General features: G+C 40.8%; 1 protein-coding gene across 1 annotated transcript in view; it reads right to left on the bottom strand.

The window, feature by feature from the left end:
- DHRSX (dehydrogenase/reductase X-linked) overlaps nt 1–20,408 on the bottom strand; it is a gene marked incomplete at its 5' end in the record, with an annotated part of 141,815 nt that overhangs the window by 54,344 nt on the left and 67,063 nt on the right. The window contains one exon of the mRNA XM_082491803.1: nt 8,712–8,813. Within this exon, the coding sequence (XP_082347929.1) occupies nt 8,712–8,813 (102 nt within the window). The remainder of the gene's footprint in view (nt 1–8,711; nt 8,814–20,408) is intronic.

The raw sequence follows: 20,408 nt of genomic DNA, 5'->3' as shown, positions 1-20,408 counted from the left end.
CACTGGGGGGGATAATTCTCATCTCTGTTAAATGTCAGTAAACTCACAAAAAAAGACATCACTTAAGAATTCCCTCACTGCAAAAAAAAGGTTCAATCAGTTTGTGCACAACAGAGACCTTAGACCTGAAGATAAGGACTCAGTCCTCCTGAATTATGTGGTGTCTAAGCACTTGCAAACCTTGAGACCTCTCCTTATAGTTCAAACATGCCTAATGCCTCTCTTTGTCCTCACTACCCACCCCAGCTTCCTCTCCCCCCCCATACTTGGTCTCCTATGAATTTCCTGATATTGAACAAGAATATATGCTACATTAATTATGTTAAAGAGTCTTTCAATCAGCAAAATCAAATGTATTGCCATCAAGTTTTCCCCCATCCTAATGGTTCCCACCTGGCAGTCCTGCTTCCCCACAACAGCTCTTCACGCCTTCTGCTGTCTCTCCCTTACAACCTCCCAGCCTCAACCGCCTCTTTTTTACGTCAGTTCTCCACAAAAAGGCTTCTTGTATAAATCTGCTTCTCTTTGAAGTTAAGGTCTTGTTCCACCTGCATTCAAACTGGGCTTCTTCCTCTTCCACACTACAGGTTTTGTCACTATGCCTAAAAATGCAAGTCAGCTCTTCCAGAGAGATGTGATCACTAGCCAACTGAGGTCACCACCTACATCAGCTCACCAGCCATGTACAATGAGACCTTTAGGTCCTGAGAGTGCTGAAATCATGTCCCAGCTCCACAGTCACATTCTAACTGTATATCAAGGTAAAACCAAGACACCCATCACTTCCCATCCACCTCTCCCCACCCTGTAGTCTGCTTTTCATGGGATAGAAACTCATCACGGAGATCACGGAGGACCCAGGCCCCCAGTCTGGACAGTGGAGAGACCAGAAGGAGCCTGAAGTGAGCCATATTGCCCATCAGCACCACAGCTCAGAGGTAGCCACAGGGAGCAGAGGGGACACTAGGGCCAGCCTCGCTGCGGGAGCCTTTGCCTGCACGCAGTACTTCCCACCACGGCTTGGCGTTGTGACTCCAGCAGAAAGACCTGGTCAGTCTCGACTCAGGACATGCTTGGTACAGGCAACATTTTTAGCGATTAAAATGTAAAAGATGGGTTTCAAACTGCAACGCTTAACAGGCTTCTGACTCAACCCAGCATGGGAATATTCCATGGATGGTGAAGGAGCATCTGCTTCTGACACAAAGGCAGCATCTTGCCTGTATTCAAGTCCCCATTCCAAAGTGTGATAACACCAGAGCCTTTCTGAAGAATCTTGCCATCATTTTTGACATTAAAAAAAATAAACAAACAAAACCACCCCAAGATGTTTTCTTATCGTTCTTGGAAACTCTTGGAACTCTTTTATCTGGCATTACAAAAAAACTAAATAAAAATAAATTATCCTTAGGCAAATGCTTGGCATGGAAACTCTTAGGCCAAACATTCATAGTTTGGCTAACTAGTAAAGAACTGAAAATTGAGTAATGTCTACTGCTAGCGCTCCCAGACCCACCTATAATGCTCCAAGGGAGAAGTGGATTGTATTAGTGGACTGTGCCAAAGAAGATAAAGCAATGCATCTTTCCACTAAAGACAAGCTCTTAGTTGATCAGTAGGTTAAAGAAAAAAAAAAAGAAAGAAAACACAGAGAATTCACATTCAAGGGTTATGACAACAACAACCAAATCTTGTTAGGTTCAGCACAAGACTGAACAGGCTGCAACACCTCCTTAAGAACAGATTCACTTTCTGATTCAGTGTCATGCTGCTACAAAGGGAACATACAAAGCACAGGCTAGTTCCCTGGAAAATGCATCTGTTAAAAAAAAGAAAATATGGTGCACAACTGAGGTTTTGTTTTCACACTAAAATAAATCAGAGCATTCATAATTGGATCTGGCTGGAAAAAAAAAAAAAAAAAAACAACCAAACAACTTTGTTTCCTAAAAATATGCTCAGTAAGTGTTCGGTTGGCACAATGGTGAGTTATCCCACTCACAGTCAGAAAATAGGAAAGTCAGTCACAGCTTTCTAATTCAATAGGAAATTCTCTTAGAAGTAAAGCATCTTGTTTTGCGATTTGTATAAAAAATATTTTTACCTATAAGCTATGAAAGGATTAGATAAGAATAAAACATGGCTCACTCCTGCCTCTCAGGAAAGCCAGTGGCAAATGTTCCACACACTTAAGTAGAACCGGTTGGGTTTCCTAATCCATCAATAGCTTAATTTTGTATCTGTCTTCCACTGATAAAACATTCACATTCAGGACATAAAAGCAAATGGGTCAAGAACCTGCAGCATGTGGAGACAGAGATATTTCCCTCTTCACAAAGTGTTTGATGTCACAGACACAAAAAAAGCTTTGGAAATAATTAGAAAGACAAAGATAGTATCAAACAAAAGTCAGGATTTTCATGAATGAAATTCTTATAGTTTGAAAGTCAGAAGTAGCCTAAAGTTAGTCTTCTAACTTATTAGTTCTTCTAATAAATAAACCTTTTATACAAAATATGATATCTTTATATAGGATACTTATCATTCTGGCAGACAACAATGCTATTCAAGTATAAGAAAATCTCTAGCTGATGACTGCTGCTAAAAATCTGGACACTAGGTAAATGATGGCATTGCTCAATCCTTGGTTGCTCTGAACAAGCTGGGTTGGATACTGTCAGCAGTATCACGGTGCTCTGACACACGTGCCCAGACCAGTTACTTCCAGTACCCAAGGCGACTAATACCTGTAAAGAACAGTGTGTGATCAGCCAGTGTGTTCCAGTCACATCTCTTATAAAGATGACCTCTTCTGAAAAGTCTGAGTAAACGGCATCTGCCATGCACTGAGTTTCTTCAAAAAATATGTGTTTGAGAGTATCTTCTAATTTCATAGCACATCAATGCTGCATGTTAGCGCCCCTGTGAATCTTCTAGTTTTGCCTATCATCCATGGAATATCCATTTTAAGTCAATCCCTCCCCCAGCACCTCAAGTTACCTTTTCCAGCTCTAAACATCTCCCAAAGGCCCAGCTCTTCCACAATGTCTAGTATCTATCATCCATTACATATAGGCCACTTGCCCTTCTGCTTGTCCTTCTCTCTCTTTCTCCCTCTACACTTTTTCCATCTCAGCTTTGCTTATGTATTGCTCTAGTTTGTCTTCACAGAAGGAGAAAGATGAAACATGATGCTGTAATCAAGACACTGGAACAAGATTCATGAGACATCAGATCCTGAGTTCACTACAGCCTTTCTGTGTGGCTGGAGGAGAAGCATTCTTTTTGATGAAATCCAAGTTCTATTGGAGCCAACAGCAACCCTCCTCACTAACTTTCCTTCAAGGCCTTCTCCAGTGAATTTCCACTTCTCTGGGGTTTCTCTCCTTTTCCTTTTACAGCCTGCAGCTGCTACAGAGTGGGGAGCTGGCTCTTACTTAATCCAGTGGGACAGGATCTTTTCGTAGATCCCACTGTGATAATGTAAGTAACTATTGTTAAACCCAACTAATCAGCAATACCTGTGAATAGGTAGGTACCTATAAAATTGTTTGTATTTGATATATCCACTTGTTTCCACCCCTCAAATCTCACACTTCTTCTGAAGATCTGATCCTGTGAGTATTCAAACACGAGAATAATTTAATATGTTCAGGCAGGTTCAGATCGAACACTAGGAAGAAGTTTTTCACTTTGAGGGTGGTAAGGCACTAGAACAGGTTGCCCAGAGAGGCTGTTGAGGCCCCATCCCTGGAGGTGTTCAAGGCCAGGCTGGACGTGGCCTTGGGCAACCTGGTCTAGTGGAAGGTGTCCCTGCCTATGGCAGGGGGGTTGGAACTTGATGATCTTCAAGGTCTTTTCCAACCTAAACCATTCTATGATTCTATGATTCTATGTGTTCAACCACAGTAGCATCCACAGCACTACTCAAATGGCTCCCTGCAAAGGATTATGGCCGGACTGCACATGGCTGAACTGTGTGTAGGTAACACAAAAAATATATATTTCACATATTTACCTACTGATACAGCTTTTTATTGTACCCTAAAAACTAAAGAGGGAAGCTTATAGAGACATTCATTCCATCAAAAGACTGAGATTTCTCAGATGATCCACGAAGTACGAAATATGAACATCTGAATTAGCCAGCAGTTCAGAAATATTGATTTTAATTTGGCTTATATAGGCTTCAACCTGAAATATATTAGCTGTAATCTGTCTACAATAGGCTAATAATATCCTCAAATCTCTAAGTTCTTTTTTTTGTGTTTCTGTGCATGCTAGGAAATATACTAAATGTCCTCGTCATTTTCTCCCCCTCCTTTCCAAACCTGCAGCCAAAATCAGAAACCACTCAATGAACTGCAACAGAGAAGGTAGTTAGACATTGTTAATGAGTTAGAAACTAATGAGTTAGACATGAGGTAGTGCATGTGTGGTATCCATAGGTATTCTGTTATCAGTAAAGATATTGTGATATTGGTGTTAGCTCTCTTAGTTTTAAGATCACTAAGTACTGTAAACAATGTATAAGTAAAAACATTAACTACAAGGTGCTGAGAAACATTTCTAGCACACAGAAAAAATTACTGACTTCAAGTTAGAAAAAACCTCTCTGCCATGAAACAGTGACTAGTGCTCGTGGAATTTTATGAAGTGTTTTACTATCAGTCCTATTTGCAACCACAGGAAGATAGCAGACTTTCTAATGCGTCTAACAGCAATACCATTTTAATGAATGTATTAAATAATTACACTAGTGTACATGCTGTAATTTGCTAAATGCTTTTCAACTGTACAAAGACACAGTTCTTTTCAAAAACAAAAACAAAAAATTGGCACCCAATTGCTAATTAGCGGACTAGAAGACATATTCTTCTGACCTGTCAGACTAAGTTTTCTAAACTACTTGTACTGCATCCATCTTTCAGTGGCTCATGGTTCAGATATTTAGCTTACTGTTTTTTTTCACAGAAAATGAATTTGTGTTCAGTGTCATAGCATTTTCTCTTTTCAGCACTAGCACATTATATTTTTAAAAAAATGTTTATGTAATAGTCTATTTGCATCTTTAATATGTTTTGTTTATTTTAAAAACCAAGAGCTGAGCACGCACATTACCGATGCAGAAAGCATAGTAATGGAACAACAGGCCTTTATTTGTTAGCTGAAATAATGTGTGCATTCAACCAAATTTTTCCTTCTCGATTAGAAATTAGAAAGTTAAATGTATATGCTAAAATCAGCTATAACAAAAAGAGAAGAGGTGACTCTAGTGCACTAATCTCCATTTTGAACGCCCTAAATGTTCATTTAAGACAAGTGCCTGAATTAGTTGCATACCTAAACCTTACTGAATTTTTTGTGGGACCTGTGTGTCTAGCTCTAGGATAATACTTTGAAACTCAGGATTTTAGTATTAATTTAATTTCCAATTAGATACTTGAGCTAGGCCAGTGATGGAGATACATTTTTTTCAGAAAATCACCAGTGACCTGGAAAATTGCTAAATTTCATAATGGTCTTAGGTCAGGAACAGAGTATTGATTATTTACCTAGCACAATAATTCATGCCAAATCACCTGTCTTTAATAATATTTCAATGTTAATTTCATAGTTTGCATTATTGTATAAAGTTAGAACTTTCTTCAATTCATCTTGAAATGTTTGGGGTTTTGATAGGTTCACACAAGCCCACCACAAATACCATATACCTTCACACACATACAGCATACATATTCATGGAGATAAGATATGAAAAGATCACTAACATATAGACATGATTATATCACTCAATTTAAAAGGTTTTGATTTAAAACAATTAAATACTACTAATTTAGTGGGAAAAAATGCAGTGTAACAGTTCTTGGCATTTTTACATTAAACGTAAAAAAGGGTACAGTCCTTGACAATAAAATGCTTGGTCCTATGAAGATAGAGAGGAAAATTCTTACTCGGTTGCCGATGGTCTGATTCAGAAGTCACACGACCCACACAAAATCCAATTTTCAAAACCTAATGGAGACTTTCCATTAGCCCCAACAGACTGTGGGTCAGACTCTTAAAAGCATATGACTGCCTACAAATGCATTGTGCGGATGCCCTGGCCCACAGGCTCTTCCCCATATGCTACAAAATAAAACTGCCTCTTCATGTCAAGAATGCTAGAGTTTCAAGATCTGTAAGAAATATGAAAGTACTAGGTGATACTAAGAAAGCTACTATTCTAGATACATAGACTGAGACATAAGAAAATCTACCACGTCATCACGAAGTGTCCTGCAAGACATCTAATGCTCAGGCAAAATGCCTTCCTATTGACAACAGAGTTTTCTGGCAGAAAGTGTACACACTTACTGACAACGTCCCCAACAACTCATTCCCATGAGACATTTAAACATTGCAGTCATTCTCCTCTTCCAGGCACCCAAGCTTGCATCCAGGGGATCATGAGGTGAAGGCACTGGAGGTGGCAACAGTGATGAGGCTTTTGAGTAAGTAGTGCCTCCAGCCCTGCAGTCCATTATGGACTGAATCTTCCTGCTTAGCACATTGCATTACAGTGAAAAAAATGACAAAAAAAGGAAAGAGGAAGGGGAAGGGAAAAGGAAAAGCCTACCAGTTAGCTCAAATGTCAGCATTTGTCTTGGATGTGCTCAACACTGACAGAAAGCCAAGAGAAGCTGTTCAAGGTTGTTGCATTAGGCCATTTCTCCTCCATTAGGTGTGTTCATTTTCCTCTTGTGTACCAAGAAATCACTTGGGCTTTCACTACAGAACTAGTAACAAAACTAAACGCTACAGATTATTTACAAGAGCAAACAAAAAGGACTGAAGAAAACAAATGCAGGAAAGAGCTTTCAGAAGTGAAGGCTGGTGACCTGCCAGATAACGGTCAAAGACTAACCTAATTGTACAGGAGTCTTTACAGCAGCTTTGGACACGATCCTGTTAAAGATTCAGCAAAAAGCAGAGCTGGACCATTCATTTCATTGTAGTTTCTAACTGGATTTTCTCAACCAACAGATTTCTCTTGCCAATTGTATTTGGTGACCAAGAGTAAGTGAAATTAAATGTCCTTCTTGCAGGTCACGAAAATATAGACTGATTCAGGCAAGTATTAGTCTCAAGCTTTTTTCTTCAAAGAAGCTTTGGGCCTACAGTCTTTGGTCTCGTATTGTAATAGGGACATTAGGACATCTATTTCCATATAACTTTGTTTCTTGACATATTAACCACAATTTTCATCCATCCTGCTTCAACACCAGCTAGGGCAGAACAAAATCCTTTATTCAAGAGGGCTTCCCAGCTGTGCTGTTGCTTCAGACCCATCCTTTCTCTTCCAAGCTGCCCCCAGGCCCCTGCTGCCACAGTCCTGCCTTTGCTTGTGCAGAAAACCGGTGGAGGGCAGGGGATGCGTGACAGGTGCATAGAACTCAAAACATTTTTTTTCTACAAAATGTTGTTTTTTCAAGTAGTGTCTTTCCCATCTGTTTAACAGTTTGTATTCTGCATCTTTAAAAGGCAGGTAAAACTGGAAAGATTTTCTAATAAGGATTAAATACCCACTACCTTTAATTATTGCACAATTAAAATAATAATGGTAGGCTTTTTTGACTAATCAAATAAAAATGAACATTTAATTGAACATTTCATAAATGTTTCATATCAATCAGGAAATAAAATACTTTTGAATCTTTATTGCAATATTTGCTTGTGTTACTGAGAGCTCTTTAAGGCATCAACAAATGTAACAAACCCATTTATTTACAGCACATTTGCCCTGACTGGGACTTAAGGCTGCAAAGGAGAACAGAGAATGTTCTTTGGGATGTCTCAATAAAAATATATGCAAATAATTGGGAAAACAAGAACAGCAGCATATAACAGCAGAAAATTCCTAAACCAAGCCTAAATTGTTGCTGGCGGGTTTTTCCCCTCGTTAAATAGACAGGTGAAAATTCCCCTTTAGGACAGAGCATTCAGAGCAAGCAGGGATTTTGGAGGAAAATTATTGCATGGGCTGGTTTCCAAAAATACTGTGGCTATAAAACATAATTAGACAGCAAGTATGTGAATAACAAAAGTTAAAATCCCTAAGAGTAATGAGATTTATTTGATAACTGTATGAATGCAAGACAAATGTTATCCTTTTAATTTGTTCTCTGACCACTGAGGATGCAGCTTTATGGACAAGTTTGCAGCAGCACCTTGATCTAAGCAGTGACTGCTCTGAGGTCGCTGGATAATTTGCTAGATTATATTTCAGATGGATTAAGCACCCCCAACCCAGCTCCCCAGGCAGTCACAGTAAATGCATGTGTTCAAACAGGAAAAATATAAGAGGAAAAAAATAAATAAAGGCAAAAGGACAGGTTTTCTACAGACATAACATACAGCTTTCCTTTTTGTTTTTTTAATTAGGGATGCTCAGATGCTCGTGCAGTCACATGATTTTTAGTGCTGGAGAGCAAAGGAACAAGACTTGCAATAACATCATGAGCAGGGGTGGCACTGAAGTGTTCAGTCTGCTCAGCTGACAATGTCTCAAAAAATACAATTTAACACCTAGAAAGACATCCCTGTTGATGCAGCCATATTGTAACCTGCCATATGATTCAGATAATCTATTTGAAATGTGAAGCCATAGATGAGAGCCCCATTTGCCACATATACACTTGCAGATATGTGAAGAAAAAAACAGAACTCACCATTATTCACCAGGACATGGAGTGGACAATTCTTTGCTCTAAACCGCTGCACAAATTGCCGTATAGACTTCATGGAAGCCAAATCACAGTATAAAAACTCCACTGGGAGAGAAGAGGAGATGAACAAAAACAGAGTTAAGTCAGTTACAATGATATAAAAACACACTTATTGACATCAACTAGGACTCCTGTGATAATGTCACCAGGAAAGTAAAGATTCTAAAAATAAACCAAGCTTTTGAAAATTATGGGTGAAGCTGGTCTCAGAAGGTTTCTTCTTTCTTCTTCCTTCCCTCATTTCTATTTTTAAACTATTGATTCTTCACAGAGCAAATATGAGGAATGCTGCTGCTGGGAGGTGAAGAAGGGTATCAAACAGAGCATGTATGTCCCAGCTCTACTGTTTTTTCTACTGTTACCATTTAGGAAGAGGGGCTACAGCTCTTCAGCACTGAGATGATCAAGACACGGCAGCTAGAAATCAAACAGGGAGAGGAGAAGCCACATTGGGCACCACGATATTTCCCTGTGTTTCTGATGCCAAACACACTGCCCCACGTTTTTTTCCAGATTATCTGCTGAGTGTCTGCGGTCTGAACAGTGATGGAATCTGACAATGCGTTATAAAATAAAGCCTTATTGAGGCATAGGAAAGATGAGCAACACAGTGCCCGTACTGAAACCCAGCTGATCACCAATAGCAAACATGGCATCGTAAGTGATGGCATGGCCTGGTGGACAGCCAAGGACACTTGGTGTCCAGGTCATCTGGCAGCAACAACCAGTCACATAAATGCCTTTTGAATGTGGGTAAGAGTCGCACTGCCCCTTGGCTTCAACAATAGCAGTGTGATTTGAGAGGATCACACCTCACATGGATACTGCCTATGTTGCTGATGTCGGTCAAGGGGCAGAGTGGCAGGGGGTCGGGGGTCGGCAGTCTGCCTACGCCAGCAATGTTGGTCAAGGGGCAGGGTGTCAGTGTCTCAAAATACATTTAATACTGGCATGTTTTTATTTCCAAATAAACATGTCTCTAACAAAAGCATCCTTTGTCCAAAGCATTAGTCAGCCATTGACCTTCACTAGAATACTACAAAATTAATTAATTAAAATAGAAAAGATTAATTGAGTCCCCCAATAACTTTAAACCCATCAGGTCTGAAAATTCTCCTCCTGTTGCAGTCGTTCAGCTTTCACCCCTGGCTCTCACAGCACTGCCTTGCCTTGCATGATGGGCCCACCCACAAAAAATCCAAATTCTTTAGAAACTCTGCAAAGGGGAAAAAGAAAGAAAATTGTGACCTCATGTACCTACTTTTAGAAAGTATACATATTGTATGCCAGGCTTTTGGTTTGTTTCAGCATTAGCTATGTTTCAAGCAAGAAAATGTGAGTCTCTAGTGAAGATGTTATTCTCTCTTCTGGTTTGCTACCTGCTGTGGTGGGACTCCAAGTCAGCTAGATGTTGTCACCTCCACCTCAGCCAGACCCAGTACACTAGGGCTCTGAGGTAGATTTGCCTGAACCTCTTCCATAAAGTGACTTTTCCAAGAAAGACCAAAAGGTGTTTCAACTTTAGAAAGTCAGACAGTACTGAGCAACCTCCAGTGAGTAAGTCCAGCAGAAAGAAAGGTGAAGGCTGTACAAGACTCCCCTTGCTCACTGTGTCCTTGCAGGGTGATTCCTTACTGTCCAGTTTGATTTCAACAAATTCCCTGATTTCCTGAGTTGCGGCAACCTCTGCACTATTGTCCAGTCCCCAGGACAGTTTTGGCCACCAGAGATGAGGACTGGGGCTCCAGGTCTTCACTGTGTTGTCCTTGCTCCCCTCCATCCTCCCACCTCGCAGTCTGAGGGCTGCTCCCCTGTACTCCCTGGGAAGGAACGGCCACCCCCTTCCTTACACATGACTTCCCCCACCTCTTCCTATGCAAGAAACAGCCTTTAATATAAAGGAAAATTAAAGATATACAGTTCTTCAGACACTCTAAATAAAGCCTTTCTGACAAGAATGTTAAACTATTGGGTAAACAGACTCCAACGCAGGCTGCAGTAAGAGACCTTTCCTGTTACTCTTTCCCTGGTCCCTCAGGGATGTTCACCAAAGTGTTTCACCCTGTCACAACCAAGGCTGTGAGCTATAATGCCTCTTTATAGTGTGTCTGTAAAATAAGTGTTTAGGAAGGCCTGCAGGCACAACAGCAAGCTAAATAACAAAAGACAATCACGGCTCTTACTAAAATCTGTAACAGAAGAACAGTTCCTTCAGTTCCCCTCAGTTTTACACAATACAGTGCTTTAATAATCCTTATATATTTTGAACCTAGACAGTATTAGTTTGCTGAAATTGTCTTAGTAAATTTATATAAATTACTCAGTGGCCTTTTCCATTAAAAAAAAAAAAAGAAAGAAAGCTTAAATTCCAGTTTTAAGATAGTGTAAATACATTTTTTTCAAAAAGGCTGTAAAGTCATACCATTTCAATAACACTGACCCATGAATAACACTGGACAATTTCTTGAGCTCCCTGTAGACCTTTAGGAGGTCTGCAATTTTGTTTAATTTCACTGATGTCCTGCATCTGGAGGTGGTAAGGAAATGCAAAAGTTATTAACTCCTATAAAAGAAAAGAGTTGTTCAGGTCATTCCTCTTGTGGCCCAGTAGCTATATAAAACCACATGAATGGCACTGTAATTGCTCAGATGCACAAAACCTGGTTGTACTAAGTTATTAGTAACTAGTGCACCAACGAATGGAGTAAAGACCTAGGTGAAGCTTTATGCTGACTCTGCGGTTACTCTACTTCTCCAAGCAGCGCACCAAGGAAAGAGATTAGGGAAAGCATGATCAGCTTCTTAGGAGGCAGCCACTCACACTGCCAATGGAGGAGTCCCTTTTCACACAAAATATTCATCTTGGTACAGAAGGCATCGGACTTTCATTAGCTGCAATATTTTGTGGCATAGTGCAAGGTCCAACCATTTCACCACCTTTACGGACTGTGGCAACATTATTGACTCTCCTGGATTTTGCTAATGACACTGTATGTGCAAGGAAAGGCCCCTGAGAACATTCGCTGAGCTAAATTTTAATCTCTCCCTTCATCTGACCTCGAAATTGTCCTTTTCTGCATTGTCAATGACAATGGTGGTTAGATAACCAGTATGCCAAGGCAAGTGCTTTTCAGGCTGACTGCTACAATCCCATCCTTCCTGGAAACTAACTTTTTGCTACATCTCTCTGTCCTCCCGTCCCTTAATTTTGTAGTATTTCAGAGCAACTGCTGTTCTTCGTTACGACTGTACAGTGCCCAGAGTAATGGCATGCTAGGCCAGGGCTATCATTACTGAGCTTATTTACTTGCTTACTTGGGAAGCATGTCATCATATTTGGTATTTGTAAAGCACTCGCCATCAAAAGATCAGAACATGCTTTGGAAAAGAAAACAAACAAACAAACCAAACCCCAAACTTCTTTTTGCTCACGGGGCAGAAACATTAATGGCCAAAGTCCTTGTTCGTGCTTATTTGTGCATGGCGGCTCTTTGAGAGGGAGGCAACCTCCCTGGCACGAGCGCCGCACCAACTGAGGTGCCATTCCATTCAAGTGCCAAAACACGGCTCCAAGTCATGTGCTGACTCAGCGGTAGGGCCCTGAACCCAGTTTCTTCTTTGTCCCATGGCCTGAGTATTTAATTGTTTTTTAGCAGTGTACTGAAGAATTACACATCTAGAAGCTAAGGACAACGGTTAGGTTTTAGGACGTTTCAAAGCATTCCCAAATATACTAAGCAAACCATGTTTTAAAACATCTTAATTAATAAAGACCAGCATTTAATAATGTGAGCAAATGACCAAACATGAACTTGAACTAGCAATGTGACCTGAATCACTTTTCAGAAACAACGATGGCAAAAGGTTTTCTGTATGGGATAGGTATGAGCAAAAAGAATAAATATGTGCAATAACAACAAGCACACTGAAACGTATGCCAAAATTAATATTTAGATATGTTACTTCTTACCTTTTTTGTTTGTCTGCCACTAGACTTCAAATTATTCAAGCACCTAACAACTGACAATAGTGGTCATTACAGTTTTGAGTTTAATGTTTTCAAAACTAACTGGATCCTTTGATTTGCTGTATGCCATTAAGAACAAAAATGGGGAATAGAATTTACATACACAGTATTGGCAGCTAACGCTACTGCGATACTCTATTTTCTAAGTCTATCCCGTTTTATCTCTCCTTCCCCTATACTTCCCGTTGCTTTCAGGTTCTTCCAGAATGACAGACATGCCTGTATTTCTTTCTTCAGTGGATATGTTCCTTGTTCTTACCTAAATAATCTTTCCAATGAAAGTGAGTGAGTACATAACTGTCAGACACTGGCTAAAATATTCACTGTTAAAAATATTTCACTATTACTTTATTGTAATTTGATGACTCAGTTGTCAGAAAGTTATTAGCTAATAAAATATAAAAGGAGCATAATTTCACAAAAGACAGCTAGAGTTACTGATGCCATTATTCACATATGAATAGATATGTATATGACGGTGCTACAATTGCTGCTTTGCCTAATTGCTTTCTTTCAAACATGTATCTGCCTGGTGCATCTTCTTTTCAGTAAGAGAAGTCTGTATGATGTTCTTCAGGCTGCTGCTCAATCAGGCCACATGCGTGCCACAAAGCTATGCCAGCTGACCGCACACGTCACACACTGAGCACCTGCACAGTTCAATGCCTATTCCTGCACTGCGCTTGCTTGTGGTAACTGCAGTCAGAAGATCTGAAGGACAGGCACTCGGTGGCTCTTGAAGAACTTTCTGACACCATGAGCCCCACAGGAGCCCAGAGAAACTTCAGCATTAGGAGAGCCTGACACAGCCCCTGAGTGCTCACACTCCCCTGAGTTTCCACCTTCAGGTCAACTTCCCCATTTCTGTCCCTCTCCTCTTTCACACTAGCACATCTTTCTTTTTAACATCTAGAGGTCCCGTCCTTTGCTTTTCAGGCCACCCCAGTTAACTCTGGTTGCTCATTTCTTCTGTGTTTATATCACAGAGGCATAAAAAGCATGAAATGGGAATTCCGGTCTACTATGGAAGGAAAATTCAGAAGCAAAAAGAATGGGCAGATACTGCAGTGAATGACCAGGGACTGTAACTTCTGAGATATTCACTGATCAGCTGAGCACAGGAAAATGCAATGTTTGGGCTCCTGCAAAGACTACATCACTTAAGTTTGATTTAAGTCAGATTAAGATGAGATAGAAGCCACCTACCAACTATCACTCTTTCTGCATTCAACTCTAACTCATCATCTTGGAATTATTATGTACAGCTATAGCTCCGCTTAAGCAGAAATCATAAGTCAGAGTCAACTTTCTTTTATTACTTATGCCAAAGCAGTTTTCCATCATGCTTTCACTTTCCTTTTTTGTGTTAGAAACACAAGCAGGGGATCCATGCTAGGAAAAGCTGCAACTCTGGCAGGGAGCTGAGAACTCATAGCTCATGGTGGAAAGGGGACTACAGAAAGGATTGCTTTGCCTGTTTGCATTTGCCACCCATCGATCCAGTATCTGAAGATATCAGCAGGAAGAGCTACTTCTCCAGCAAGGCACAAAAAATGGTTCCCAGACAAGATAATATAAAAATGGTGCTCATTAATCACATATTTATGCTCAAATACATGTTGCAAAAGCTCCACACAGGTGCATTGTTCTCTGGCTGCTGTATCTCTGCAGGGGACACTAAGGAATTTGTTCTATCGTCTGCTTTTCTGCCTCAGAGAGTTACACTTTTGCATCTGCACAGCAGCAAGAAGAAATGTTGTCCTGCTCAGGAAAGAACTGAGTATGCTTCTAAGGACCAGGACAGTGCAATGGAGATTTTTTTTAATCAGAAAGTGCTCTTAATAAGGCAAGTATTTACCATCTGATAGAGGCTGTGGTGCAGAGCTAGACAAGTTCTGTCAGCAAGGTGGCAGGTGGAAACGAAGTGGAGCAAATCCCAGGAGAGAAAAAGCATGAAATGGGGGGAGAAGAAGCCATAAAGTACTGACTGGAGCCTCCTTCCCTTTTGTCACTGCACTGTCCTTGCTGACACTAATAAACGGTGGCTTTGGCTGGTCCAGCCTTCAGAGACAAGCTTGGTATCTCCCTTGTCCTGTGGTCCTCTCTGCAAAGTAAGGTGTCCCAGAACAACTCATCTTTCTCGGCAATGTCTGCTCATCTGCTTACACATCTTCCAGCCAAAACAAAAGTCATTCTCAATCAAAACAGGGCTGCCAAGGGAGGGGAATGAACTTCTGGAAATTCCAACTAGCTGAGCTCAAAACTGTGGCCATTGCATGCCAACGCTGAGTGGAAAATGCAAAAGCGGTTCTATTCTTCTAACACAAACCTGGGGTTTATCAGTCTACAAACTGGTTATGTGTGGAAGCACACAAGCCCACGTCGACAGAACATGACTCCTGTTAACAGAATTTTCCTACATTGTCTGGGACTAACAAAAGGGCTGGGATGCAGGTTTTTCTAAGACGTGCATAATGACAGAACACTGCATGCTATTCAGGACTGTAAGATGCTTACTTTAAAAGAACTTCTAGGAAAACAAAAACAAACAAAACCCCACAGGTAAATAAGGCGTGTACCAGCCAATTGTATATTGAGCTGTATAATGAGACAGTCATCATAAATGAAGCAAGCACAGCGTCTCCTATTTATGCCGCGTTCCTGTCCTTGTGCACTTGATGACCTCTCTGGCTTCTACACCACAAGCACTCCAGAATCTCCCCCGTTCTGCATTAGCAGCCAAGATTCACAGGAATTAAATATTACATTGATTAATGCACAGAAAACCCCAGTGTGTGCAATCATACCTATGGTACTGGTTGACCCTTAATTCCAGCTGTGGTTATGGTGACAATTTGCAGAACTTTGGCTCCTAATCCTTCAAATTATTTTACATATGTGACTGTGGATCAAAATGTTAGCTGATGCCTGTTGTGCTTCTTACAAGTTCCCCCCTGGTCTTCTCCTCTATCCTTTATTAGTCTGAATAATTTCGTGGCACTTTTTCACATCACTGATCTTTCATAGACTATTAACAGAAATAATAAACCATGGCTAACTCTATCGCAGATTTACCATTCAAGCTGATGCTTGTGATATGCCATTGAATAAAAAGACAGATGGAACACATCCACCTGGCAAAGTGTGTGAGTGCACCGCCATGGATCAAAATAGTGAGCATATTTAAAGACATACGGTTCGGGTACGGTCATTAAAAGATACACTCACAACTTCAGTTAGACTAGTTTGTCTACAGCCTTCCAGCAGGCAAGTGAGAGCACCTAAATTCAGCTGTTCCTTCTCTGAGTCATCCATTCTAGTGCCACTAACTTTAAAGGCAGCCTAAGGAGATTAGCTTCCTGTGCCTAATGTCAGCCTTTGTGAACAGCCTCTGTGTGTCATCCCCCCGCCTATTCAGTGAAGAAAGAGCTCTGCATTGGTGTTCATGCCATAAACAGAAATTCACATTAGGCAAATATTAGTAATCCATGCTTTTTTTTTCTTCCTGAGGATGGTTTGAACACTGTCTGCTCGAAGATCCATTGTAAGGAAAGGCATTCATGGTGCCATTTCTTAACCTTGTAGCTTTAACCTATTGTACTAAGAGGAGCGGGGAAAAAAGACTTCAGCTTTCTGAGGGATGCTTTCTCTCTCAGAGGTAGAGGAGTAAAATGAAAAAGAAATTTGCTCTTGGAAACTGAGCTGTCTGGCTTAGCTACTTTCAACTTCCACAAGAGAAGTGTATGGCCTAGCCCAGTGATCCTTTAACTTGTTGAATTCAACGAACACCCCAGTAAGTCTTGTGTACTGGTTAATCAAAATAAGCAAAAATCCAGGGTAAGACCAGTGTTTCAGTTCCATCACTACCAGCAGCTCCCATTACTGCCAAAATATCAGCTTATCACAGGACAGCCCCCTGAATGGCCTCACGGATCAAGTTGCCAGAGGACTGGGACTAACATCAATACAAAAAGTAAGTAGTCCATGTAAAGCAACAGAAATGGCCATGCACGACTCTGCTAATTGCACCACCAGGTAGGGTGTTATTTAAATATGCTACCATTTTAGCACAATTCCAACAGACATAGCATGCTCTGGGTTTTCCAGACACGCAAGTAGTGCTTTGCTGTTTGCTTTGATATTTTCTGTTCAGCAGGCGCAGGGCTTGAAAAGAAATAAGCTGCCATCAACTTGTCAGAAGAGTAACCTTAGGAGATGGTGGCAGCAGGACAAGAGGTGTGGGATCAAGGTGAGAAAGATTATCTCAGTTTACCGTGGGTTAAATTTCCTCCAGATTATTGACTGGGGAGGCTTTATTTTTTTACAGTAAAAAGTAGAGTAATAGTTACATAAAACATTTCCTTATATGCTTCCTGGAAATTAGATGCCACCTCCCTCCTCCTCCTCTTGAGTTCATGTGCTCATCACCCAGGTTTCTGACTGCGGAGACAAAGTCCTCTGATATCCTCCCTTGTTGCTATGGGCAGACTTTGTTGTTACCCCACTGAACAACTGTTTTGGGAACACCTTCTGTCATCATTTCTAGTACCTACTGGTGTGCCTTCACATAGGTTGAAAAGAAATAAGATTTTGGCAGCTGCATAGGCCCTTTTAGACCCCTGTGGAGAAATGGTGGGAAGATGACATGGCCACACCAGTTTCGCTCTGGGGCTGATATCTGGCAAAAGAAAAACCACCAAAGCGTTGCTGTGGAAATGCTTCTCATAGCTTCTTTTGAGGATTGAGGAAGGCATCCTTGATCCCGTTCACAGCTAAGTACGTTTTCTTCGCTCCACAAGGACCAGAAAGAAGAGGACAGGCCCACGTAAAATCCCTCTGCGTCATGGGGACAGAACAGCTCACAGTAAGCAACTGAAGAGTCATCATTTATGGACAGAAAAGAAGATGGTTTAGAATACCCTCATTCCTATTATCTATACTTTCAGATGTATTTTCTTCTTGCTCCCTGGTGAACAGATTTTTATATTAAATTTCATCACTTTATTTTGTGAATTGCAGATATGTTTCTTTTTCTTCTTGGGCGACGTTTACTCCTTAGAGTGGCTTTTCTCTACGCTGTGACTTATATCCAATTTTAAACCTCAAAATATACAGCACATATGTGACACACACATTACAGTGTCTTCATATTGACACTTTCCATCAGGAATGAAACTCAAGCAAACAGCTTTTTGGAAGTAATACAGAGTCAAGCTATTAAGGAAAAGTCAGCAAGGCTATTACAAGATGACAAAACGAAAATGTACTTCAGAGCACAAGCTAGGAGCATGAGTCTTCCTGGAAAAGATGCTGAGTCCTCAACTGATTTAAACTGGTATAGCTCTGTAAAGTATACGGAGCTATCATTTGTTTCTATTTTCTCAGCTCCGGACTTGCACATTCCCAATGCATCTTGGGTTGCATAGCTTAAAAGGTAAGATATCGAATCGCTTGTATAATTTGATGATCAGGACACATACATGCATATGAATGAGTACCAGTGAGGAAACAAAAAAGGCCCAGCTCTCTTTTGCTGGCAGCCTTCTCCTTCAGAATATTTTATTAGATATGTACCCTGACTAAAACATGTACCAGCACTCCTCTTGAGCCGTTTCCCACTTGACTTGCAGAATTTCTTTTCTATATGAACAGCTTACTGTTCACAAGCAAGCGTAATTTATTTATTCAAAATATTTTCTCCAAGCTAGCCAAACCCTACCTAATTCAATTTAGTTTCAAATTAGCTACCTTGCTCATATCTTTACACCCCCAATCTTGCTTCCCTCAGCCTCCCTAATTTATTTATTTTTTAATGTGAAAATGTAATTTCTTCACCTTATCAAATTAAAAAAGAAGCCCTCGCACTCTTGGTGTATTCATTTTGGGGAGAGATTCAACATAAGCTTCAGTGAAGCAGAGGCTGTTCAGAAAGTCAGGTAGTTGCTAAAACAGGGCTTCCTTAATTACAGACACTCCTAGAGCCACAATATCTGTAGAACAGACTTTTTGTTTTAGTTGCTACAGTAATGAACCTCCAAATCCAATTAGCCTGCTTTTGGACTGAAATAGCTCAGTGCTGATGATACTCCAGCTCCCACAGTGGCCCAGAACTGAGCTGGGCACTTGGTTGTCCTTGATGTGGGTCTGGCTTCTCCTGTCCTTTCGTGGACATAATTGTCAAGAGATGTGAACTGGCTTGTAACTTTCAGTCTTTTAAATTATACCTGCTATTATTGATTTTTAAAAATAGATTAAAACCTTCTGTGCTAGTTTATGGCAAGTATCAAAGGTTTCAGTCAAAACTCAGAATGTCCCAGTCTGCCACGCAGGAGCTTCTTTGCATAAGCCAATATCAAATATATACTTGGAGATCTGAAAAAAAAAAATCCTTTCTAGTAGGACTGTTTGTCAGTACACTGTCTAGATATTTCATACATGAAATCAACTTTCAATTCATGGCCAGACTTTAATACCAAGGAATCATTATGTGAGGGCAAAACAACTCTCCCATTGGATACATTTCCTGAAAAGAGCATGCGTCTTCTGACGATAGCTGCTTACCATTTCAAAACCACCAAAATAAAAACCTCCAGTGTGAAGAAGTATGTTTGTAATAAGATTTGGTATTACCATGAAAACACCTCAGCAAATATTCTGCTCCATGCCCTCTGAGGTAACACAGAGAGGCTGATAGTGTCTCTGCTTTGTAGTACTTCAAGGACAAAAATCTTGCAAAGTCAAAGGAAATAAAACAAAGAAGGACGGTATAATCTTTCCAAGCTCCAGGCAAGAATAACTTTGAGTTGTTCAGAATACCTCTTTTGCTCTAGACATGAGAACTATCCATAACACATACTTCTGCAAACAGTACCTTCCTTTTCCCGAGAAGTTTTATGCTTTTTCTCCTGTGTCAGTACTAGCATCCATGAGGCAAGCTTGAGCAGCTCTCAGATTCAGCTTCAATCAACTTTTTTTTCTCCCTTTTTTTCTTTTTTTTTTTGGAGATAGCCTTCTCACGGATCAGCGAGTCACTCCTCCCCTGTGGCAGCAGAGGCAGCAGAGCTGGTGGGGGGCAGGGGGCAGGAGGAGCAGGCAGGTGGGATGGAGGTAATGCGAGAGGCAAGGGCTGCCCCTTCCACCAGTCGTGCAGCTTTAGGGCCAGGTCAGTCACAGCTAACCGGGTTTCTGATCACCCGGTGGGGTGGCTGCCCTCCCCCTGCACCCCTGCCCCTCTTCGCTCCTTCCACAAAGGTCTACTGGTGTAACTGCTTGTCCTGGCTCATGCCAACCTATACCTGGGGTGTTATCTGGGTTAGGGTAAGGGAACATAAATAACCTTGGGTAGCAATGCTGTCATCCTTTCTCACTCCTCCAAGAATCAGGATGCATAGGCTTACTTTTTCCTTTTCTCCAGATCTGACACTAGGCTGTTTCTCTTTCATGCTTAAGTAAGCTTAGGTCTGTAGAGGGCTTCTAAGATATGATTCATCTGACCTGTTTCACAAATCTAGTATAAGATGAGATGAATCATGTCCTACAACTGTTTATTCCTCTCTGCAGACTGCAAAGGGAGCTTGGGGACACTTACTCAGATTTAAACCTCTGCATTATGA

Source organism: Vanellus vanellus, assembly GCF_965231255.1.
Source record: "Vanellus vanellus genome assembly, chromosome: 1".
Classification (NCBI taxonomy): Eukaryota; Metazoa; Chordata; class Aves; order Charadriiformes; family Charadriidae; genus Vanellus; species Vanellus vanellus.
The sequence above is the reverse complement of the archived record's forward strand: the minus strand, read 5'-3'. Positions and strand labels throughout refer to the sequence as shown.